General features: G+C 39.4%; 1 protein-coding gene across 1 annotated transcript; it reads left to right on the top strand.

Moving 5' to 3' along the window:
• Positions 1 to 1,455: 1,455 nt before the first annotated feature.
• On the top strand, positions 1,456 to 10,471 carry ddx54 (DEAD (Asp-Glu-Ala-Asp) box polypeptide 54). Its single transcript, XM_008424290.3, has 20 exons — positions 1,456 to 1,752; positions 3,254 to 3,380; positions 3,502 to 3,572; positions 3,656 to 3,844; positions 3,975 to 4,024; positions 4,114 to 4,155; positions 4,250 to 4,345; positions 5,021 to 5,142; positions 5,225 to 5,286; positions 5,726 to 5,857; positions 6,747 to 6,957; positions 7,051 to 7,182; positions 7,281 to 7,502; positions 7,594 to 7,667; positions 7,757 to 7,954; positions 9,055 to 9,200; positions 9,293 to 9,406; positions 9,519 to 9,626; positions 9,736 to 9,824; positions 9,922 to 10,471. Exons 1-20 carry the CDS (start codon positions 1,633 to 1,635, stop codon positions 10,182 to 10,184), a joined length of 2,568 nt encoding a protein of 855 aa, XP_008422512.2. The 5' UTR covers positions 1,456 to 1,632; the 3' UTR covers positions 10,185 to 10,471.
• The last annotated feature ends 15,107 nt before the right edge of the window (positions 10,472 to 25,578 follow it).

Here is a 25,578-nt window from a genome sequence, read left to right as displayed (position 1 = left end):
ACTCAAAGATTTGAAAAAGTTAGCTTCATATGTTTGAAACCAACTTAAAAAAAATAAAATGCAGAATTTGTTTTAAGCCAGTCAAACCAATACAGAACATTTGCAAGCATTAATTGTCTAAGTAAATGCAATTCATTGCACATGTTTTATTTTTACTTCAATTCTTATATGAACGCAGCAGCTAACCATGCATCCTCATTAATTTCCACATGATTACATTACTTTTCAAAAACATACCATGGCAATAAAACACGTTTTCAGAATAAAACAACATGTTACTGAAGTGCCCATTTTATGCTGCAGGCTTGCTCACACTGCAAAAACAAGAAAAATAAATGCAATGCTTCAGATTTGATCCACATGCAGCTTGCAGTCTGGTTGGATATTTTCAGTCACAGCTGTCCGTTTAATATTTGGGACTGAGAGAGTAACACAGAAAGATGACAGCAACTCGATGGGGGATTATAAAATACTGTTTTATCCAAATGTCTGTATTTTTCTCACAGTCTTTTGTGTTATTAAAGTATAAGTATTATTTCATATCAAGCAAGTTCTTAAGCTCAGAGACACCAATCTTGGTTTCAACAAGAAATCCTGCACATTTTTTTTCCTGTGCAGAAAATCTGTAGCTTACTTAAAAGTGATCTGGGCTGACTTTCTACAACTTTTTCTGATAATTTAGAAAGAAAAAGGCAGCCTTGAAATCGGCCAATAATTACCGATAACGCTGCCATCAATATTGGAATTCTTTAGTACAGACGTTACCTCAGCATGTTTAAGATAGGATGCCAATAAATGTAGCCAACTCATCCAGTGTAATTGATGGAAAAGAAGCAAATGACTCCAAGCACTGAGGGCTATCCATATAAGGAAGGGAAATCAGATTTCAAGGCCATTACCTGATTAAAAAAATTTAAAATGTGTTGCAGCCATCATCAGAAAGTTATCCAGAATGCTGAGGTGGAGGCGACATAATTTTCTTGATAGTGTCAAATACTTCAGTTTTTCTTGCTACAGAAATTAGATTACCAAAATTAGAGGACCTAACCTAACCTTTCACTGCCTCATCATAAGGGAAAAGAAGCTTGAAGTACTCAGAATGGACAAACCTGTGGACTGGCACCATCTTCTGCTTTTTGACAGGAACATAGAGGGTCTAAAGTCTGACCATTTAACAAAGGTGAAGAAAAAAAATACCAGCGCCATAACTAGTTTTGTAAAGGTTGAGAATAGCAAGGTAGTGTTAATTGAAAGACTTAACCCCTCATCACTAGCGCAATTTATAAAACTGAAAAGAGAAGAAAATAAAGAATTGGTAATTCTGTTAAAAATAACAGAATCACCAGCGCCTGCATTTATTACAAACTTGAAAAAAACAAAAAACGCCTGTGGCAAACAGAGGCGGACACTGACCAGCTTCCGGCGATATGAACGGCGCTTAATCCTCCGTGGCAGTAGGTGGCGACGTCGAGCTTCGAGCGACAACAAAAGCAGAAGAAAGCTTTTACTTCCCCACGTGTTCAACGTATCTACTAGGAGTGACATGGTGTAGGGAGAAGAAATAAGCTGTTTTTTTCTCCGTAATTTGTTTATATATTTAAAAGCCGACTGTAGATACATCAAGGTGGCAAGATGGCTCAGAGAAAGAAGAAACTGACGAAGAAAAAAAGACATACGCCTAACAGGGAGCAGGAGCTTGACTCTGATAGTGGAGACTTTCAGCTGGCTGCTGAAATTAAAGACGATGATACTGTAAGTCACAAGAGTTTTGAACTACTTTTTCTAGAAAAATAACTAACATGTTTTCTACATCTAAATGTATTCATCGGTTCGCTAGTGGCAGCATGGGCAGCGGCTGTCTGTGCAGATAGAGGTATGGCTCAGTGGTAGAGCATTTGACTGTAGATTAAGAGGTCTCCCGATTCAAATCCGTTTCCCCCTTTCTATGGTTTTGGTTAATTTACTACAAACAATTGATTATTATCATTAAATTACTACGTGTAGACTTGTTTACCGTTTCAATGTGCAATTACGCCATTGTTGTCTTCTGAAGCCATACCCGCTTTGACTAAACACAGTGACACATTGTTTTTTAGCCACTATCGGTAAAGTGCAAAGCAGTTACTTGACATTAAACTTAGTTTTCACCATTTTAAACAATGCTTACACTTTATATTCACCAAAACATGGCAGCAAATACCATTTTTCCCCTCAAGGTGACTAAAATAGTAGTGTTTGAATCCACAGTCTTACAAAAATATTCACACCCCTTAGACTTTTTCCACACTCCAGTCACAAGCTTCAAAGTATTTCATTGGGAAATACAAATGTGTTGTTAATTTGTATTATGCCTCAGTTAGTCTGTTCACATTGAACGTTCATTTTTTAGCACTTGCAGCTGACTTGTATGTCTCTACCAGTTTTCGACATTTAGAGACAGAAATGCTTGTCCAATCTTCTTTCATATTTGAGGAAACGTGTAAGCGAATGTACATTTATTTTGAAGGCTTCCCAAACATGTCAAGATTGAGATCTGGGTCACTTTAGCGTACGAGTGTGTTTTGACCTAAACAGTCATTGGAGCGTCAGTGTGTGCAGTACTGACGGTTACAAAGGACAGCTTGGACGAAATATTTAAAAGGATACAAACTTTCAATTATCAAGACATTCATCATTTGCACTGATACATTTGGCCAGTTGGATGGACCAAAGTTACTCTTAATGTCCATCTTTGTTTCACATTCTTGGTGGATGAGAAGCGAAATCTAATGAAGAATGGCGGGGATAGAAGGAGTGAAAGCGTCAGGAAAGTTTGGATTGATTGTAACTGATTGTCATCTTCGCACTTTTCAAGATGATACCTGCTGAATAAATCCCCACAGCATGATGCTGCCACTACACATGGATGTTGTGTTCAGGGCTATATGCAGTGTCAGTTTTCCTCCATGCATTGTGGGTTGCATACAGGCCGGCGTGTGGTTAGATTAGGGCTCAATACGACTGCGTGCTTCACTTTTTAGTTTTTTTTTTTATTTGTGCAAAAATATTTGTAAAACAAACACCTTTCTTCTTTCAGTCCACAGTTTTACTTTGTGTTGATTAATCACATAAAATCCCAATAAAATCCATGGAAATGTGAGGTTGTGGCTGAGACAAAAATGTCTCAAGTGTCCCTACTATAACAACCACGCTGTGCCTTGTAATTCAGTGTTATCAACTAGTGATGGACATGTTGTCTTGCTGATGCTAACAGCCCGGGAGGAAACTGCCACGCTTCCCTGCGGCGTCAGACTGCACATCCGACGTGGAGCCCGACACCAGGGAACTCGTCCGAGCCCAAAACAAGAAGAAGAAGAAGTCTGGAGGGTTTCAGTCCATGGGTGAGTTCACAGGAGGAGCTGATTTTCGCTGCTTTACGGCATGTTATTTATTTATTTATTTTCAAATCAGATATTTCTTGAGCTAGTCAGTAGTGTTTCATAACTTTATGTGTAATTCCAGGTCTCAGCTTTCCTGTTTATAAGGGTGTCATGAAGAAGGGTTACAAAGTCCCTACTCCAATTCAGAGGAAGGTATGTCAGTCTAACCTTTGGATGGTGTAGGGAAATAGTTGTGATATTCTTGGCGTTAACATTTCTTCTCTTCCCCTCATCAGACCATTCCTGTGATTCTGGACGGGAAGGACGTGGTTGCCATGGCGAGGACGGGAAGCGGGAAGACGGCTGCTTTTCTGGTACCCATGTTTGAGAAACTTAAGGCCCCTCAAGCTCAGACAGGAGCCCGAGTTCTCATCCTGACCCCCACCAGAGAATTGGCCCTCCAGACCATGAAGTTCACAAAAGAGGTCCGTTTGGCATGTGTTCTGGTTTTCAAGATGGCTGCTGTTTTTGTTCTTTTGGTTTGAAATGTGTTAAATGTTAATTAACGTTGAGTAAAGTTTTTTCCTGATTTTGTTTTTTTGTTTTGTTGTTTAGCTGGGTAAATTCACACGCCTGAAGATTGCTTTAATTCTTGGTGGAGACAGGTTTGTCACTCCTCATTTGTATTTTTCTTTTGTTGTTGTTTTGTTGTCTCTTTAAATGTGTGGTAACAGTAAATATCTCTCGTTTCTAGCATGGAGGACCAGTTCGCCGCGCTTCACGAAAACCCAGACATGTACGTTTTTCAATTTAGCGTCGTTCTTCAAAGGCTTTTACCCATATGCATGTTAAGAACGCACAAAAATATGAGATCTACTTTCCTCCTGCAGAATTATCGGCACCCCTGGTCGTCTCATGCACGTCATCACAGACATGAACCTGAAGCTGCACAGTGTGGAGTATGTGGTGTTTGATGAGGCCGACAGGTAAATCACAGTTCCTTTCAAAAGTATTCACACATAAGTAGCTTTGTTTCACTTTATCATATAACAAACCCAATATTCATTTTTTTACTTGTAATTTGTATGTGATAGTCCAATAAGAATCGGTAATTATGAAGTGTTTTGAAAAGTTATGTTTCAAAACACGACTTTGTTTGTTTATTTATATCTTTTTTTATTTTGTCAAGATAAAAAAAAAAGATATGTTTTTATTTTGGTCTTTGTTTCAACCAGCTATGCAAATCTGGAAACTGAACCTTTTGTCTTTACTTTGACTAGACCATTCTAGCTCATGATCAAACACTGGGGTGTCCATTTATAGCCGGTGGGAGGATTTTTTTTGCAAATTTAACAGACGAGCTTCACTGGTTGATTCACATAAAAGTAAAAAAAAATTATGGTAAAATTTGTACTGATTCTAGACCTTAAATAAAACAGTACAACTAATTAAATTCTTAAGAAAATCAAGACAGACGACGAACATTTTAATTTAAAGTGAAGGTAAATGAAGATCAAGACACCACATTTTCTACATAATTAAATCTTTCACTCCTTAAATCCACTTCAGGGAACTGGTGGGACTTGAAGCTAAACATGAAATCTTTTGCAGTGAAAACATTTGACTTTTTTTTGTCTTCCCTTATTTCTCCCTGCTGTCAGGCTGTTTGAAATGGGTTTTGCCGATCAGCTTCAGGAGATCATCCGCAGGCTTCCAGACACCAGACAGACCCTCCTGTTCTCCGCCACTCTGCCCAAACTCTTGGTGGAGTTCGCCAGAGCTGGTGAGATCAGCCGTCTCGCTCTTTCCTGACTCGCCGTCAAATGTTGGATCTGATTTGGACTGAATCAACTTCTGTCTCCCAGGGCTGACGGAGCCGGTGCTGATTCGCCTGGATGTTGATACAAAACTCAGTGACCAGATTAAGGTAAGTTAGAGACTGAATATGTGAGTCGTTTTCTGCGGTAGATCTTGTTTCCATATGTTGGGGAAGCCATCAGTGAATTTTTTGTTTGGATGTGTGGCAGCAATTTTTTTCACCTAGTAAGTTGATTTAAATCAGCAGAAGAAGCTATTGTTTACAATAAAATAAATATTTACATCCTTTTGTTTCATTATAAGACATTAATGTTTGAAAAGCTTGCGTTAGTTTGTCCCTTTGAAGTCATGCACCCACAACCCTAACGTGGATTCATGAACCTTCTCTAATTTTGTCGCCTGACATTGAAGTAACTCAATTTTTGTTTAGTTTCACCCAAATTTCTAAAGAAGTTATCGAAGGTGATTTTAATCACTCTGTCACGTTTCACAGAGTGAAATGAGTGTCCAGCTCTCCTCAAATGTTTTCTGATCTTGTCGTCCATCAGCTGTCGTTCTTCCACCTGCGTGTGGACGACAAGCCGGCGCTGCTGCTGCACCTCCTGAGGAACGTGGCGAAGCCTCAGGAGCAGACGGTGGTCTTTGCTGCCACCAAGCACCACGTGGAATACCTGAACGAGGTGAGATTCACCACCAGACCGACTCTGCGTTTGCTCTTTCGTGAATTCATTCTATAGATAAAATGTTTGTTTTATAGCTGTATCTCAGTTTTTGCCTTTGTTTTGAGATTGATATCTCTATCCGTTATGACTTTCCTGATATTTTCTACAGCATCTTGGAATATTTTAACTCGAACATGGCTTCTAAACTGCCGGGGAAAATGTTGAATTTGGTTTAAGACCTTTCCAGGCCTGGTTCAGTGTGGCAAAAGAACAGAAAAAGTGTTTGGGAAAATGTTTGTATTTTCATCCTGGTATCCATCAATTCATCTTTTCGGCTCTTTCCTACTTGCGTCACTCACTGTAAAAACAGAAAATCTTATTAAGTATTTTTGATCTAGCTAGTATATAGTACAACTATGGTGCACTTGAAATAAGACAAAACTAACTTGAAAGTAATTTTCCAGCAAGATGCAAGAGCTTGTTTTAAGTCAATAACTCCATATCAATAAAAGAAAGTCCTAGTTATAAGTGAAAAAATCTGCCAGTGGAACGTGGTATTTTTCCCATATCATAAGTTAAAATGTATTTTTTCACTGGCAGATTATTTTACTCACAACTTGTCTTATATTTCAAATGTATTATCATATTTACACTAAGAACTAAACCAAAAATACATTGCAAGATTTCACTTTCGTTTGATCTTTATTTTATTTTCCCCCCATCACTCTGTCCATTCCTCAATTTTTCTCATGCATCCTTCTATCTATCTTTCCCTTTTTCTGTTTCCATCCATCCAATGAAGAATTCCAACTGAAAAATATGTAAGAACCCTGCTGAAAGAGGGGGAAAAAAATCTCTATGAATCCTGAATACTGTAAAGTAAAAAGTGCTTCCATGTGTCCTGCAGCTGTTGTCTTCAGAAGGCATCGAGTGCGCCTACATCTACAGCGCCCTCGACCAGACTGCCAGGAAGATCAACATCGGGAAGTTTGTGCACCGGAAAGCCATGGTGCTTATCGTCACTGATGTAGCAGCTCGCGGTATAGACATCCCCCTGCTGGACAATGTCATCAATTACAACTTTCCCTCCAAAGCAAAACTCTTCTTGCACAGAGTCGGTTGGTGCTTTATTCCTTGGCCTCATGCATTTGTTTTCCTCAATTATTACTGAAGCTCAGGAGACTGAAGCACCTCTTGTCTTATCCAATCAGGCCGCGTGGGACGTGCGGGACGCAGTGGTACAGCGTACAGCATGGTCTGTACAGATGAAATGCCGTTTGTCTACGATCTTCATCTGTTCCTTGGAAGGCCGGTTCAGTTCGCGACAGCTGACCACACACAGGGTAAACGTTGTAGACGGCCTTTCGGCTCTTGTCATGATAAAAGCTGTTTGAGGTTTAATTTTTCTGTTTTTTTATCATTTTTCATTTTTTTCCCTCAGATTCAGACGGTGTGTTTGGACGAGTCCCTCAGAGCGTCTTGGACGATGAAGGCTCCCATCTGATCACGGCTCATGAAAACTCGCTGGACCTGCAGAACCTGCATCGTGTCTCGGAGAACGCCTACAAGCAGTACCTGAAGTCCAGACCGAACCCCTCGGCAGAATCAATCAGGCGGGTGAAAAGCACCGACGTGTCCAGCATGGCCGTCCATCCGTTACTCGGTCAGTTTGAGGAAGGAGCTTTTTAAAAAAAACTGGCTCACGTCGCAGCATGGCCGACGTTTAATTTTTTTATTATTTTTTTTCTCTCTAGGTTCTGGTTTGGAGAAAAATGAGCTGGAGCGCCTTCAGTTGGTCGACGCAATTAAGAGCTACAAGTCCAAATCGGTGAGTTCACGGATGGTTCCCCTTGGAGCCGGAATTTGCTGTCAACCGATGTCTTTAAATGCTGTTTTATCTGTCCTTTCTCTTTTTAGACTATTTTTGAAATCAACTCCAACAGTAAGACGCCTGCAAGTGAGGTGATGCGGAAGAAACGGTCAAAGGACAAGCAGGTGGTGGACAAGTTCAACAGGCAGAGAGAGGACGTGGCGGCAGGAAGCAGGCTGCAACTGTCGGCTCCACCCAGGGCCACTGCTGGTCAGGGAAAAGGAAACGAGGAGGAAGACCTGCAGGTAATCAACACAGATCAGCTGACCCTTAGTAACAATGTAAACTTCACACCTTAAAAGTCAATTTAGCAACTAAATTAAGTATTTGTGAGCAAATTCCGATCTTAAAAATATCTGTCTGTGTTTGATATTAAACAACTAATTTCGCAACTAGGAAATCTAAGAATACTTATTGTTTTCAGAAGTAAAGGTAAAAGAACAGAAAAGGCTGGACCTGTTTTAATGCCAAAAATAGCAGGATTTGTGTAGCATTGTAAATATTTTATGAATCTCAATAAAACGTGGCTAATGTATAATTATTATGCTCAGATTAAAACAGACCTGTAACACAAAAGTATTTAAATGTTTGAACTAGATATGTCAAATCTGACTTGGATCAATAGCAGAATAGTGAAATAGATGAGAATTGCAACCTTCTCATGGCCTTTTTCAGTCCTAAGAAACTGTAGTATAATTTGTGGTTCTTTGTTGAAAATGTCATTTTTTTTGGATTTGGTTTTTGTAAAGGGTATTTTACAAGATATGGTTTTTTTATTGCTAAGAAGCCAGATTCTGGGTAACTAATTTTATCTGGAGAAAAAAAACAGGATTAGTGCACTGTCTTGAAAAGTCTAGAAAAGTTTGTGATTTGCTCGTATCATTTCCCAGGTCTGAGTAAGTATGGAAAACAACAAGCTGAGTATTGGAAAATGCTCGATTTTCCAGGCTTTATTCCATTTCATACATTTCTCCAAAAATGACTCTTTTCGCATCAACTCCAAAATGATGTAATTTGTCTAAGACTTGCCACATCATGAGTTCATTTTGACATTTTAAACATTAATATTTCAGTTTTTGATTCCTGAATTAAAACCACTCAAAGCTGAAAGCAGACAGGAGTCAATAAAGGGTTTTTGGATTCAAGACAACTGGAACTTCAGTTCAGACAAGTTTAAGTAGATTAGGAAAATGATAATCGGTAAAAAAAAAAAAAAAAAAAAAAGAAATCACAGGATGTTTTTCACTTTGGGTTGAACATACTAAAAAAAAAAATTACAGCTGGATTTTTATCTCAGCTATAATAGCTGGCACTTTATACATGCAACTCTCAATGTCTCCACCAGGGGGTGTTCTCAGAGGTGCTCGGAGTTAAGAGAAGGAACGTGCAGGAAGACGGAGAACACCCAAAGAGCAAGAAAAGCAGGGAAACGGGCAAAGATGAGGAGTATTACATCCCTTACAAACCGAAAGACTTCAACTCTGAGAGAGGGTGAGGAGAGGACACGCGTTTTCTTTTGATTTATCTACATTTAAGGTGAAATGTTTTGTATTTAAACTCATGTTGTGATGCTCTGTTACCAGATTAAGCCTCGGTGGAGAAGGCAGTCAGTTTGAACAGCAGGCCTCCTCAGCGGTCCTCGACCTCATGGGAGACGAGGGCGACCAGTTAAACCAGCACAAAAAAATTATGAGATGGTGATTTAAACTCATCGACTCTCTAACACCAAACCTTACTGAGTCCTTTTCTAAATGTCTCTCACTTGAATATTTCACACTATAATTGTTTTTTTTTTCTTTTAACCCATAGGGACCGAAAGAGGAAACGTTTTGTGAAAGAGTCAGGAAAGGAGGAGCAAAACAAGAAGATCAGAACCGAGAGCGGACAGATTGTGCACAACAAGAAACGGAAAAACTTGTATCCTTTTCCCAAAGTTTCCATTTGTGAGCGTGTTGCCGTCTCTGTTCTGACCTTCCATCTTTTCAGCTGTATTATTGCGATGCTATGTCACTTGACAACCTGTCAGCTACGAGGAATGGAAGAAGAAATATAAAGTCGAGGATGCGGGACCTGGTTCGGACGGAGAAACGGGTGGAAGGAAGAGATCTGCAGGAGGTATGATGCGTCCACCCCCCTTCTTATTTGAAGTGATACCAATGTTATCTGACTGACGGTAGACAGAAAAAGTTGCACTCTTTATCTTGTCTTGCAGGTCGTGGCCGTGGCCGGCGAGGAGCCAGCTCCCACAGCCCCGCGGCTCCCCAGGTGACGGCAGGCGGGCGCAGGATCCGATCTGAGCTGAAATCCAGCTCACAGATCCTGAAGAACCGCAAGCTGAAGCAGAAGCAGCAGTTCCTGCAAGGCGGCGGCATGAAGAGAATACGCAGCAAGAACAAACAGTGGCTGGGAGAGATGAAGAAGTCGGGCTTCGGGCGTGGAGGCCAGAAGAAGGGCAAGATGAGGAAGAGGCTGTGAGGGAGAGACTGCTGCAGAGGGCTGACTGCGCCACCAGGGGCTTAATGAGGAGTTCCACGAATCTCCATGTTTTTATAGTTGGCATGGTGAATTTTGTGACCCTGAGCTACAGGGGACAATCTGGCTTGATGAAAACCTTCTGGACTGCGAAGGTTTAGGCATCACCATACACACAGCTTCCTGACTCCAGAGAGGGATGATCCAATCAGATGGACTACATCCCTATAAAACTTGGCTGAAACTGTATGCTTTGATGATAATGGCTAAATACATTGAAAGAGACATTATCCTGTGTCTTGTCTTTATTATAAATGTGCAAGAAGAGAGATGTCGGCATCTGGTGAGGTGACCTTTCCTGTTTCATCAACAATTTTCTTTTAACTGTAGAAAGGAAATGGGTAACACTTAATTTGAAGGGGTGTGCATGAGACTGACATAACACTGTCATAAACATGACATAACACCTGTCATGAACATGAATGAGTCTTTATGAATGTCTGACTATTGTCATGAAGTGTCATTTGGTAAATAATGACTTAATGCAAAGTTGCTCTAAAAGTTGCATTAAAAGTCCATTAAAAATGCCAACTTTGCATGATTTTGTAAATAGTGACAATTTAATGCAACGTTGGCACTTTTAATGGACTTTCAATGCAACTTTTAGAGCAACTTTGCATTAAAAGTGTCATTATTTACCAAATGACACTTCATGACAACAGTCATAAACATTCATAAAGATTCGTTCACGTTCATGACAGATGTTATGTCATGTTTATGACGGTGTCATGTCGGTCTGATTCACACCCAGTCAAAGTGTTAACGGAAATTTCTTCCACACCATTTTAATTTATTTTTATTTTTAAGCAGTTATGAGGCACGTTGGCAAAACCTGAAACTGCTGCTGTGCAAGTTACTCAAGTCGTTGTTACGGTAACCAAAAAGTTGATTCCACCAACCTTTTTTAGTTGGTTGAGCTGCAAAATTTTTTCCTTTGCCTACATCCCCCAGAATGCTGTGCTCTTCAGTGAAATTATTGAACATTATATTTGTCGTATCTTCTATTGCTAATATGTATGTAATATATATATTGCGGCTGGTTTATTGCCCAGTCCCAGTTTAGTCCTATTTAATGTAGACAGAACAAAAAGTTCATGTCTGATATGTAGTTTTTGAAATTTTAGATTTTTTTCCCATCCTCCATGCATGTCGTTCTTCTCCCCAAAACTCCTGTCATTATGCGTTATTTACAATGAGCAAAGTTAAATATGTGTTAACTCTTACATTTGTTGTGGCTGTGTGCCTAAAACTGGGATGCACTTTCCTGTGATTAGGGTCTTTTTTCTTCTTACTGATAAATACTCATGACACAGTACCATTATAGCAAATAACAAACTGCATTTTATATAGATAAATAAAAACATAACATCCTCATTTTGACTCTCTGGAGGGGAGAAACTTGGCGCAAACTAATCCTCGCTTGTTTACTACCAACAGAAGCAAACAGACCTCAAAATATCTGGGAGCAGCTCCAGCAGGGGTGAAGGACAGTATGTTGTCCAGATATCAGTTAATCCTCGTGCACTGATAGCAAGTCTCTGTAAGGCTTTACTTAATATCCTGTCTTCTGTGAAACCGCCGCCCCCCTCCTCTGTTACGTACCTTGATTATCCCGCTCCCTGTCCTGGGCTCTCTCCAGTGCTGCAGGAGCCCTGCAGGCATCAGGAACGACAGCTTTATCTTCGCTTAGGGTTCCCAGGACGGACACAGCATCCACTTGAGATACGACAAAGAGCCTGAGAATCAGAACACAGCTGCTTGCACAACGGCTGACCAGAGCGCCTTTGGCAGGTTTTTAGAAAGAGCTGTTGCACAATGTTTAAAATGTGCAGGAAAAAAAAAACTAACAACCTAGAAAGATATTAATGAATGCTAGGTAACTGTAGAAGTACCTATCTACTGGTGTTTTAGGTTTCTGACAAAGTTGCACTTAAGATGACTTATGCAGCATTCTTACAGTTTTGAGTCTACGTACACTATGTCTATGATTCAACACTATAAAATGACTGGATTGACGAAAAGCCCTGCAGGATAAAATGAGTGTGCAAACCAAAAGACTTTTATAGGTTCTGAATTATTCAGAAATGGAGCTGAAGAGCATTGGCTCATTTTCATAAAAACTGGCAAAAATAAAATAAGTTGGGTTTACAATGTTAAACGAGCCCTGCGCTCATTTAACTGTTACAAGTTAACTGTTTACATACAAACAGTGCTGAGATTTCTTTTTTCCCACGGTTATCACATTAATCTTAATCCATTGTCAAAGCAATTGTCTGTTTGCAGATATGTGTGCATGTGTTTCATTTTGTTTCCCGAGGAGCCATCGCTGCAGTCTGGCTCTCCTCCCTCCTCCCTAGGCTCCCACCGATGATAAGATTGCCAGGCTGTCGCTCTCAAGGCAGAAGAGCACTTGAAGAATGACAGAGGCAACACAAATGACATCTGCCGCTCCACCGTCCGCATTCATTCATTCATTTAGAAGTAGGTAATTTCTCACTAATTTTACAATGTGACAAATTTTAAGTTTGGAGTTTCCTGTAAGATGATATTTGCCTCCTTGAAGATTTTACTAGTTTGAAATTTTGAGATGCAAAATGGAAGTTTTAAAGTGATGATTTCATTTTTTTATTTTATTTTTATTTTTATATATCCACCAGTCCAGTTCAAAGTGAAAAAGTAAATACCCCTTAAATCTAATTACTGGGTGTGCCAACCCTGTAATGAAAAAATACTTAAATTTAACAGGGAGTAGGCTAAAATACCTCAAAAACAGCACACCATGCCCTGAGCTAAAGAATTTCAAGAACAGATGAGAAACAATTATACAGCTCTGGAAAAAATTAAGAGACCACTGCACTGAACCCCACTGAACTCTTCCTGAGCTAAAACGTAAGTGTTGTCGTTTCTGAGTGAGTAGGGAATTGTTTTCTTTGCAATATTTGAGGTCTGAAAGCGCTGCATCTTTTCCGTTACTTTGACCATTTATCATTTTCTGCAAATAAGCACCAAATGTTTGCTTGGAATTTCAGAGACATGTCAGAAGTTCATAGAATTACAAAGAACAATGTTAAGTTTACTCAAACATACCTATAATAAGTAAAATCAGAGAAACTAATCATTTTAAGTGGTCTCTTAAGTTTTTCCAGAAAAGAAAAAAAATTATATAATTTAGAAATATATACACTGCTCAAAAAAATAAAGGGAACACTTTAACATTTAAGTGAACACTGAAGTGTTCCCTTTATTTTTTTGAGCAGTATATATAAATATGTATAAAATAGATATATATGTCATTGACCCATGGTGAATGAAAAACAACAACATTTAGCTAAAGATTTTATAATTTTCAACACTTTCAGTAAAATATTTTGTAACAAGACAACAGTAGACTTTTCCAAAGGTGTGCATAACGTTACATCTGGTGTTAAAAAAAATAAATAAAAAAATTCCCGGGACCTAAATGACTTGCTGTATTTGCTGGAACCATAAATCCTGAAAGAGAATGTCCAGCCATCAATTTGTGACCTTAACCTCAAACGCACTTGATCCGAACTACTGCAGGAAGTCATTTTGTTTTTGTGACTGGGTTAACAAAAGCAAAATGAAAAAGTTTGGAATGTCCTGGTCAAACTTAGGACCTAAGCCTAATTGAGATGCTGTGACATGCCATTTATTCTTGAAAACCCTCCAGTGTGACTAAATCAAAAATAATTCGGCAAAGAAAAATGGGTCAAAATTCAACCTCGGCAACGCAACAGATTCATTAAGTTGAAGCTTGTTGGCATTTGTTGCTGCAAAGGATGGCACAGGCTGTTTATGAGAGTAGGGAATGTGTAGTTTCACTTAGCTCTTATATATATGAAGTAGTTACTTTAAAAATATGTTGTATGTACACATATTATTTAATATTTAATATAATATTAAAATTCACTTCACAATCTAAAACATCTGTGTTTGTTTTTGGCCCCTTGTTTTCCTGGGGGCCCATAGCTGTACCTTTACTTGCTTGTATATTGGGCCGGTTCTGCCAACAGCAGAGAAATCTGTGTGGTGCCCTTTTGGAATGGATGGGTGGAGCTGGATATTGTTGGGTCCGACACTGGTTAGCTGGGTTTACTGTCAAATTATAGAGCAGCGGCTTTGTTAAAAAAAAAAGAAAAAAAAAAAGTTTGTGAACAACCTACCATGCAAACGCTCAAAGAGAACCCTGAATTTAGCTCAATCGAAAACAAAAACAACAACAAAAAAAAAAAGAAAAGAAAAAAGTTTGTAGTTGTTCCAGGAGGGTTGTGCCAGAAACTCCCAATTAGAAAGCAGAAATGACTGTAAAGGTTACATTGGCTGTTACAACGTTATGGTGAGGTTAAAATGGAACCACACAGAGAATGTGATCAAATCAATTTGAATTCATTAATCTGATCCTGACCTGATGAGGTGCGATCAGATGAAGTTCAGAAATCATGGCGAATAAACCTCTTATGATCAAAAACTTTAAATGTCAGGCGTTGGACTGCATAACAAACCCAAACATTCTCCACTCTAATTGTGAGAGAACTATGTATTATCAGTTATTGGTTTAATATGTTTGGTTCTTCTACTGTTGAGAAGAAGATGATGCAGATTTTAATGTCAATAACTTTCTAATAACTTCAGGTTGTATAGATTGCTATGACATAAAAGCGATCTTATTTGAATCCTTAAAGAAATCTTTTGGCTGTGATCTTCTGCGCCTGTCAAGCTGTAAATCTGACCACACCATATAAAAAAAAAGAAGAAAATTCTCTTCAGCAGGGACTATTTGGTCTAATACAAGCAGCGGTGTGTGCCACGAAGGGAAACCCTACCAGCACGCAAAATTGATCTGTTTTGCTCCCCTTTTTTTACCCCAGTAATCTTCCAGCACAATCCTGTTTTGTGTCTTTCTGACCACAAATCCAAGCAGAACAATTACTGCAAATACGAACAAGCGCATTGAGTGAAAGCTACTTAAAATGAGCAGCATGAACCTACGGAGGAACTCTAAAATACCGCCAATAAGCCTATGCGACATACAAAAGTGTATTTATTTTTCTCAACGACAGAGAGGATTTAATTTTTACAAATGAGTGAGGCTACACAGGTTAGGGCTGTGAGTTGCACTGAGAGGGAAAACATGTTGGCATGCACATCGGTCCAAGGGTTTAGGATCAGAGGGGGCTATTTTTGGGGATGCTCGGTCAGAAAGCCCTTATAAAGAGGTCTTCTCTTGGTGGATGGAAAGTGGGTTATCAGCTCCACTGTCGCTTCTCGATGGGGCCAACTCGTTTGCATCTAGTCAACACCTTCCACGTCTCCCTCTCAGACACAGGAGTCACTCCATATCTCCCTAAAGTGTCACATGGTCTTCACCTGTTCTGGTTGTTGACTAAAAAATAAACAACTTATAGTTTCACCAACTTTAAGCTGCTCTTTTCCGTTAGCCAATGTGCAATTTACAGGGACTGTGACAAGAGACAGAGCCGTATTCCTCTAATCTCCTTACAGTTGGCTGTGCATGATGCAAGTGCATTTTTGATTAGGGGCTACTTCATCCGTTTCGGACTAATAATACATTCTCATTCTTTTTCTGCAGCTTGTCGAAGGAATGATCAAACCCCCACTCTCTTTTCAGCTTGAGTGAGATGTCTGTCTCCTTGTGGCTGCACACTTCATTCATCTTGCCCAGGATCAGAGAAACACTGGAAATCAAAAATAATCACTGAGCTCCAATGCATTAGTACGACTTAAGGCTAAAATGATGCCGAGTCCTTTAAGAAAATGGCCACTCCAAATAAATATTAATTTGAAATGACCAGAAAAATTAATTTAGGAAGAGGAGATTTATGCAAAGCCAAAAATGCACTCCACCAGTATTGCATCTCATCAAATAAATATAACAAAGAAGGAATGATTGAAGAAAAAAAAAGAAAAAGATGTCTATCACTTTGGTCACATAATGTGTCATGAAAAATAATGTCTCTTTAACAACTAGTAGTTTATATAAAAATGTTTACAATTATTATTTAGATGTAATTTTGTTAACTTCAGATTCATAGGTAAAATTATTTTATCCATCTTTAAACTCAGTTGAATACACTTCTTACCAAAAGGGGGCAGTATAGTCACTGTCTAAAGTCTGACAGTGGCCTCCAAGTTAGTCAGTCAGGTTACACAGGCCTGCATCATGGGTTAAACCCTGAGTGTTTCAGAATGACTTTAAAAAACAACGTATTTTTAAGAGCAACCTCTTGTCTGGAGAGAAAACGCTAGTGTTAATCTTCAGGAATCACTTTCTAAAAAGCTTTAGCAAAATTCTCAAACTTATTTGGGATCATTTTAACCTTGCTAGGTGTCGTAGACATCTGGTATTTTTGTTAGTTTCAACAAAGGCAGGTTAGGAGTGTGTTAGTCTGTTAAACTAAGAGTTTTGATTTGCTTAAGAAATATTTTGCATTTCATTTCTTTTCTCCCTGCTTCCGCCTTTTCCACCGCACCAGATCCTCGATAGCATGCGAGGTCCTGACCACCGTCACAGCATGGCGCCAAGAGGGTAAGGCTCTCATGTCAGTGTGTGTTTGTGCGTATGTGTGTGCACAGCAGCAAATTTGGAGGGCAAGGACCCCGGATATGTTGTGGAAGTGTGCAGTGGACAGGGGCCAGACAGGACGTGACCTTCTGAGGGAAGCTCAGTAGGCCTCATAGGCTAAGTTGCCATCAATCAGATCTGATTGTCCCGCCTTCTGTGTACCACTTCAAATTCACCGGAGGATAAAATATGTGAGACCGTCTTTGCATTGGCTTTTAATGTAAATTACCAACTGATAAACTGGATTACAACATTAAGAAGAGTTGTAGTTATTGTAAATGGATTATGGTTATGATAAATTGTAAACCAATTTAATCAATAAAGTTGTTGTAATAGTTTGCATCTTCAATTAACATGTTATTTTCATCAATTTTCAGAAAATAATAATGAAGAAATGCATAAAACTGACAAATACTGACAAGTAGTTCAACATTTTTTATTTGCAATGACAAACAAGCAATGAAATGAGGAAAAAAAAAGTGTGTTAAGGGCACCTAAATGGCCAGCAGCAGCACTGAATATGTGAGTAGAAATTGGGCAAGTTTAACACCCAAACGTGCTGTTATTAAGACCATTTTAATTATCTAGTTTATTGAAGAACAAGAAAAAAACTCAAAACAAAAAGCAGGACTAAGAATCGTTGGTGGTTAAGCATTTCCCTCCAACTGCAGATTTTAACAGCTCCTCTTGCTAGGATGACTCACTGTCGCATCAGCATTGTGACTACAGTACTGAAATCATTGAATGTAAATATTTTCAATATTAACCACAGCTCAGATATAGCATTGGTGCTAAATTCAAACTTGCTAGCAATCGCTGAATCTGCTTTATTAAAGCAACTGCTCACAACTAGATACAAACTTAAAAATACTTGCTCCAACAGACTTTATGAACCAGTTGTTATATATATATATATATATATATATATATATATATATATATATATATTTTTTTTTTACTTTTACTAAGATGACATAATTGTTTACTGTATAGCCCACCAACCCTACTTATGGACGGTTGAGAATACTTGATCTAAACGTTTAGAAAAGATTTAATACCGAAATAAATTTGTTATAACTGAACCATCAAAGAACATTAAAGTTACAAATTAATATAACAGTTGTTAATGCAAATGTCAATCATTTTAAAAGATCGTTTTCAAAACATTGTCCCAAATCCCTTTGCCTAGAGCACCTACAAATGTAAACTGACCTGCACATTTTGTCCCAGTTTCTAGCACTTAATTTGCGGTTTAATTACAGACTGCAGCTTTGTTGAGGGCCTGTTGACCACACGTCGTTCTAGTGTTTTACCGGGACCACTTTCATCACTCTCAGTCCCGTGCAGCTCCAGATCAAAGCAGTTCATTTTTCCTCCTCTGCATGCTGACCTGCGTCGAACCTGCTCCTCGGACAAATGACCAACAGGTCAGGATCTCAGTTCCGCTCGGGGTAGGGGCCAAGGGCCTGAGACTGACCTTGCAGAAAAGGCAGAAAGCTGTTACTAGGCTATTACTTTTGAACAAAGCAGCTCTTCTAATGTGGAGGGTTACATTGTTTTTAGTTTACAATTTCATTTTTTTTGTGGTAAATGCCAATGCCATCTACATGAAAGTTCAATTTAGTTGCGTGTATATTAAGGCAGATCTCACCATTTAGTCTCCAACTTCAATTTGCAATTTTTAAAAAATATGTTCTTTATAGTGAAAATTATTTTAAACGGCACCTGACAGTGCAACTCTGATTTAAAGCAGGCAAACGGGCTTGAGATGTAGGAAGAAGATAAGAGTTCTTCAGCGTACGAACGTTTTGGTGTTTTCCATGTATTGGGGTGGAGGGGGTGGAAAAGCCCAAAGGTGCTAATTAACAGGCCTGTCAGTGGTTCCTTGAAGTGAAGTGAACTTGCCGATAACCGGAGTGGCTGACGGAGGAAACTTGACGGGCACTCGAGCCATCTGGAACTTGTTCTCCTAAAACGCCAAGCTGTGGCACAAAACATGGCACTGATGGTGAAAACCGAAGCACCAGGTACGGATGGACAATATGACTTTAGTGTGCAGTTACCCTTGTATTGAGAGGTTTCTGAAGGTAAGCTGGGAAAACGGCTAACTTTCTGCATTTACTGGAATTTAAAACGAATTCTTCAGAATGAGATGAAGACAAATTTGCTCCTTCATTTACAGTTGCGTGGTGACTCTGCCGTAAACCAGGCAATCTTGTGTGTCCGGAGGGTCTGTGTAGCTCATCTCATGCAGGTAATCAACCATCATTCTTTCATGAGGCTGTGAGTGTTCAGGAGAGACGCCGGAGCTCCCCCGCTGCTTCTGCCAGCAATACATCCTGCTACACGTTAGGAAACATGACAACTGCACTCCCTCCCAGTTCAGTGCACCTGAAGACACGCCTCTGCCTCATGACATGATAGGTCACATCTCCTGCCGCTGCCACGCTGCACTCGAAGAAGCAGAGATCCCAGATTTCGGCATAGTTACGCTTTGTAATATTGAAATTAAGAAATTAAAAACTGACCTTTATTTTGAGACTTTTCAAAGAGTGGGAAAATTCCACTTACACGATTAATTGTGTTTGACTAGTGACAAACATTTTTTTTATCAAAACGCAAATGGAGTTATTTTAAAATGTATGACTTACATTTAAAAATGTATCTGTATCTAGAAATTTTTACATCATAATTAACAGCTTTCTTTTTCTTTGGGGTACGCCCAGTCCTCTGGGCCACTCCTCAAGATGGGAAAGACAAGGCAGGTTGTCACTCAGGTAAGACAGCGAGTGTTAATCTTTATAACTAAGAAAATGTCTATTTATAAAACACTAAAGTCTGTTTTCAGAAATGACTTTTTATCAGTCCGTCCTCAAATCAAGCAAAGAAATTACACACAAAATCTCAATACATGTGTAGAATTCATTTATACAAGCAGACGGGTTGATGTTGTTTGTTGAGGTTCAATTACATATTTTCTTATAGAACATTGTTCTCTGTTGCCTAAGCAATGCTCAAACGTTTTGCTTTCAAAATGATAGAAATCACAACTTTCTGACAACCAATTTAAAGAAATTGTATTAAAAAAGCTTTAAAATTGATGTATATGGCATGTAAATGAGAGTATAAACTGCAATTTAGTGACCCTCATTTTTCTTGATCTTCAATGAAACATGCAAGGAACAGTAATTCTTCCCCTTCTGTGCTTCACAAGCAAATGCATGCTGAGAGCAGTGACTTTCTGCATTAGAGATTGCAGCTTTTAACACCTTCCTAAAGACGATTTGATCCCACAGTTATTAATATGTCCGACTACAGCGTCAAAGCAAACCTTACAGTAAAAAGTGCGTCTGCTTGACTCCGCACTGGGCAGCAAGTTGCAGCTCAAACACCTGATGAAGTGTGAAAGCTTCGTCACAGACAGAAGATTGAAGGGAAGAGATGTTCTACTTTTTGCTGTGTGTGTTCTTTTTAGTATTCTGTGGCTTCTTGTTTTTACAGTAATTTATGGAATTAGTCTCTCTGCTAAAACTAAACAAACAAAAGTTTAAGAAACACCTTTCAAACCCTTTGATTCAGCCCCCCCATTGTTTTCTTGCATTCCACTCATAAACTTCAATGTATTTAACTGGGATTTCAAACACAACTGAATGGATACTGATGCACAAATATGAAACAGGCTTGCATTTATACTCAATTCTTTTCTTCTTTTTTTTGTGCCAAACATGCCATACATATATCCCCCATGTATCCTTATAATTTTCTCCAGAAATAGTCTGATTTGGAGTCAAGATGTAGGCAGGTAAATATAGGGAAGTTTTGGAAGAAAACTGGAAAATGAAAAAGACATAAGACTAATGAAACTTCATCTTACAGCAGAATAGCATCCCTCAGAATACAGTCACAAAAATAATGAAGTAGTCTAGGTCAAAGTATATAAATGTGTTAAAATTGCCCAGTCAAAACGGAGGTCTAAATTCATTTAAGCAGTATGAATGTGACAAGACTTGAAAACCTACAAATTAATGTGCACAGACCCTTTTTCCCTCCAATCAGATTTAAAATGAACTATTCTGCAAAGAAGTAAGGGCAAAAACCAGTAGGAACACATCCCAAATGACTGTCACCTGTAATTGTGGTGACAAACTGTTGTAACAATTAAAAGGATTTTACTCCTTTGCGATGCTCATAGCATAAAATCACAATAAAACACAGTCAAGTTTGTCGCTGACAAAGTATGAATAACGGAATCTGTTAATAACACATACTTATTGTACATCTGTGAAATAAAAATGTCAGATGATTGCTTCTTTGAGACATTTCTGCAATTTTTTTCAAGGGGTTTGCAGTTTACAATACTATATAAAACTTAGGCAACCTCCTTCCAGTTGCTAATAAGTAGTAAAAAAAAATATGTAGTTAATTTAATCTACAAGATTGTGCCCTAAACTGATATCTACTCTGAAAGGTAAATCTCTTGATAAATCACCTGCTGTTTTCTGAGCTTGCTGTACTCTTGATAACTCAAGTTATCCCCCTGCTCCCATATATCTTTATAATTAAGTGTATGTCTGCACTAACGTGTGTGCGTGTGTGTATGCGTGTGTGTATGCGTGTGTGCGTGCACATGTCATTTGCGTGCCTGCGTCCGTGAGACACGGTATTATCAGCGTGGTTCACTGGTTCAGCAGAAACGGTTGAAATGATATCCAGAGCTCAGACATCAAACACAAGAGGCCGGTTGAGTTATGGTGCATCGATCGAGCGCAAGAACAAAGGGGAGCAATGGTTAACGGGATGGAAATGAGAGAAGAAAGAGATAGATGAGGCAGACAGAAGACAAGCAGTCCGAGGTCTGCAGTGAATTCTGTTTGGGGTCTTAGGCTCTGGGGTTTATGTCAGTCAGGATCTGCAGGAAAAGTCGATCCCTGGAGAACGAGAATAAAAAGAAAGAGAGGGAGAGCGAGAGGGCGATGCAAGCGGGTGTGTGGGGCACTAAGGGTCTAGATGATAGGTGACATTAACCAGCTCCCCTCTTGGCTCGGCTGTCAATTCCTCGCTTTCTCTTCTTGCAGCGACGAAACCCAACAAAAGTGTGTTTTTGATCTTTCTTTTAAAACAACGGTCGACTGGTCGGGTGGTGCTTTTGACCGTGCGCGGACGTGGATTTTCTGTTTGCGTCTGTTTTTCTAAGCTGCTACAATGGTACATGTGCACATGTCTGGATGGTGATGAATAACCAGACCCTCCTTGGTTATCTTCACTTCCTTTAGAGTTTCAAGTGAGAGCCAGATGTAGCTATTTATCTTAATCTTTCCTCTCATTCCGCCTAGATATAGTTGGAGGCCATTTCTCTTTTCATTACATTATCAAGCATTAGAAGGACACGTTGTCATGAGAAAATAATCAACATCTGTTGGGCATTGTCGTCGTTATGGATGCGAAGAGCAGAAAAGCAAATGCTGCAACAAAAGCTGAAATAATCAGGACGCAAGAGAACAGAAGACGTAAAACCCTCATGTACACATAAAAAGTGTATTTCTTGTAGTCGAATTGATAATGCATTTGAGATGTAATCGAATAAAAGCTTTTTGAGACAAAGTGTTGGATGAGGGGAAGTGGGGCTCCTCACACTTGTGCAAGCGCCATCTAAGCGATGCACATTACATATTTATTAAAACGGTCCTCATCAGTTTAAGTAAGCATTTTTATTCACTCTTTTGTATTTATTGAAAACTGGTTAAAAATTCAGAAAAGACAATTATGGAAAACACCAAAATGTAGTGATTATGCTAAAAAACACCAACAACAACAAAACCGCATTAGCCCATAGTAGCCAACAAACTGCCACAAACCTCACATCCAGCAAGAAGCCAGTAATTTGTCTCCTGCACCACATACTGACAGCGCGTGAGCCTACGTGCTTTTGCGTGCAATTAACAGATTTTAGATGGTGTCATCCTCGGGCGATGACAGACCATGAGCTATGGAGCTTCTGTGACGAGGAGCACGCCTCAGATACAAGCACCACCTCAAATATGTCAACATTTTCACGGTCGCAAATGACGCCGTGAACCGCACTTTCGTTAAAAGAGAAGGGGAGCGTCGTGTGCGCCGTGTCACTGGGCCATTTGGAAGAGAGGGAACCGACGCGCCGCTGTGAAGACTAACACTCAGAAAAATGATTCATATCTTGTCTGAGCAACTGGGTTTTTACTGTAACCCTGCTTCTGCACATATGAATTTAGAGGAATACGGATTTATATGTGTTCAAGGAATTAGTGGAATAAAGAGTGGGGAAGTTTTAAAAGAATCGTCTCTTTCATTTACAGAACCTGGTGAGAGTAAGTGCGTCCTTGAGCCTTTTCCTGTTTTTCATAAAACAACGACATTTGAAGCAACACAAAAATCTGTCGATGGAAATTTATGCATGTTTTTTATAAATTATGTACAAATAATCTGAAAAGTAGTGCATGTAATTGAATACAAATTCAATCCAGAGTAAATACTACAAACCTTTTGGGACTTAGATTTAGATTTTTTTGGGCCAGTCTAAAATATGAATATGATTTAATATTTAGCATTCCACTGTAGCTGTGGTTGTGTGGTTAGTGTCGCTTTCCTCTACACAGCAGTTTTCATGTAGGCCACCATGTCTGACCCTTCTTCCTCAATTTAGCTGCATCCTCCTGTTTATCTTTAAATCTTGTTAATCTGCAATGTGGACCAGGGTTGTGGAGGACAGAATGACCAGTTGTCCTTTTAATAGATTCTCCCACCTGAGCTGTGGATCTCTGAGGCTCCTCCAGAGTGACAGTGGGCTTCTTGACCCACTGTCACTCTGGAGGACAGTGTCACTCTGATTAACGCTCTCCTTTCCCCTGCCTGTCTGTTTAGGAGGCTCACTAGGTGTGCCTAATGCTTTCTTCTGTCAAGATTGTGGATTACAGCGTTCTCTATGACATGTTCCTGATCTTCTTTAAACTTCTCCATGATTTTGTCCCTGATCTGTCTCCTGTGTCTCTTGATCTTCATCATGGCAAAATGTCAAAAATGTTCAGAGGGTGTTAATACATTTACCAGGCGCTGCATCTGTTTTTCCAAAGGGATACCGAAATATAAATATTCAATATTTATGACCCTTTTGCAAAAGTGGTGTTTTCATACAGCATTAATAAGCCACATGAGTTTTTTAAAATAGTGTAGTTTGAGTGCAGAAGGTATGTGTTCATTGCATGCATACTGAGCAAAAAAAAAAAAAAAAAATCACATGGCTTCTCTTTATGCATGCACGCTCTCAGTGTGGCTTCCTTCGCTGAGGTGCAGCAACGGATAATAAACAGATCTCTCAGGTTGGATTTTATAGTTTTTCCAGACTTGTAAGTTCGGAAAAGTAGTGCATTACTTCTTTCCTTCCTGATTCATTTCATTGGCTGTTTCCATGAACATACCTTTGTTATGGGCACGGTGGGTCAGGGTGCTTTAAATGACTGTGTCAATACCAGAGACGGAAATCTGGTGGCTGGCATGCGAGGTCCAACACTGCACAAAGTGTTCAATAGCCTGAGCTAAAGCGTTTCTTTTCCAGTGGTCTGTTCAGGTATAGAATATTTTATTAGACGCAGCCACAAACACAGCTTGTTAGCCTTGAACTCCATAAACGATATTATATAGAAACACGCCTATTTAAAGCAGTGCAATATAAGCCATATTTTAATCAAACTATCCTGTTTTATGTAAATGAACAGCCAAGTTACGTACACTTTTAATTATGCATGTAGCACTCGTCACATGACGTGCAGCGTGAATAGTATCAGCTGCATGCGTGAATTGATTCAAACAATTGATTACAGTTGGAGACATTTTCTCACATGGCTCCCAATGTCCAATGTAGTTCAGGTTACTATGGACATATGTTATTACATTTTGTAATATATTTGAAGTTGTTGTTTATTGCAATTGCGGACAATTGCATTTCAGTGAAGTCAACCATCCACATCCTGACCCAGTCCGTTGTGTAGAGGATAGAGATGGAACGGTGGCGATTGGGAGGAGAAAGAGGGAGGGAGGGCCTGCGAGCGAATTCTTGTCCAAACATTCTGCATGCGGATTTGTATTCATTGCACCCCTGCTGCTATTGATATCATTACGCAGGGTGCTCATGCTGCGAGGAGGGGGCAGGGACTTGCAACGGGGAGGTCATGGAGCCGCAGGCCCTAACGAGAAGTGACACTGGCTCCAGGTCGGCCAAGCATCCACCGGATTTCAATGGGAGCCGCACTTTCCCAGTCAGCGCATTAGATCAAAGATCATTACCTGCTAATCAAAACACATGAATGTATGGACTTTCTTTCTTTTCTTCTGAACTCAATGCTCAGGAGCTACACAGATGGAAGAGACAGCACTGGCAACTCGTCTAGATGGGCACCCACCATGACTCGTTGAAAACAGACAGATAGAGAGAGATGAATGTATCGATGGTTGTTTTGAATTCTTTATCAGCTGCTTACTATTTAAATATATACTGCGATCCCATTTCACATGTGTAGCATTAATGAAAGTGAGCGCAGTACGCTCTAAAACATGTTTGCATATGAACATTTACAAAATATGTATATATATATATATAGTGTCTCTCCTAGTTGATAGTTGTATTCTAAAACAGGTTTTTTGCAAGGACTCCACTGTTTTAGTTCCATCCGTCTTCAAATGTGACCGGTTTCCCTGTCGCTG

Source organism: Poecilia reticulata, chromosome 12, assembly GCF_904066995.2.
Source record: "Poecilia reticulata chromosome 12, P_reticulata-male-v2, whole genome shotgun sequence".
NCBI classification, from domain to species: Eukaryota; Metazoa; Chordata; class Actinopteri; order Cyprinodontiformes; family Poeciliidae; genus Poecilia; species Poecilia reticulata.
The sequence above is the reverse complement of the archived record's forward strand: the minus strand, read 5'-3'. Positions and strand labels throughout refer to the sequence as shown.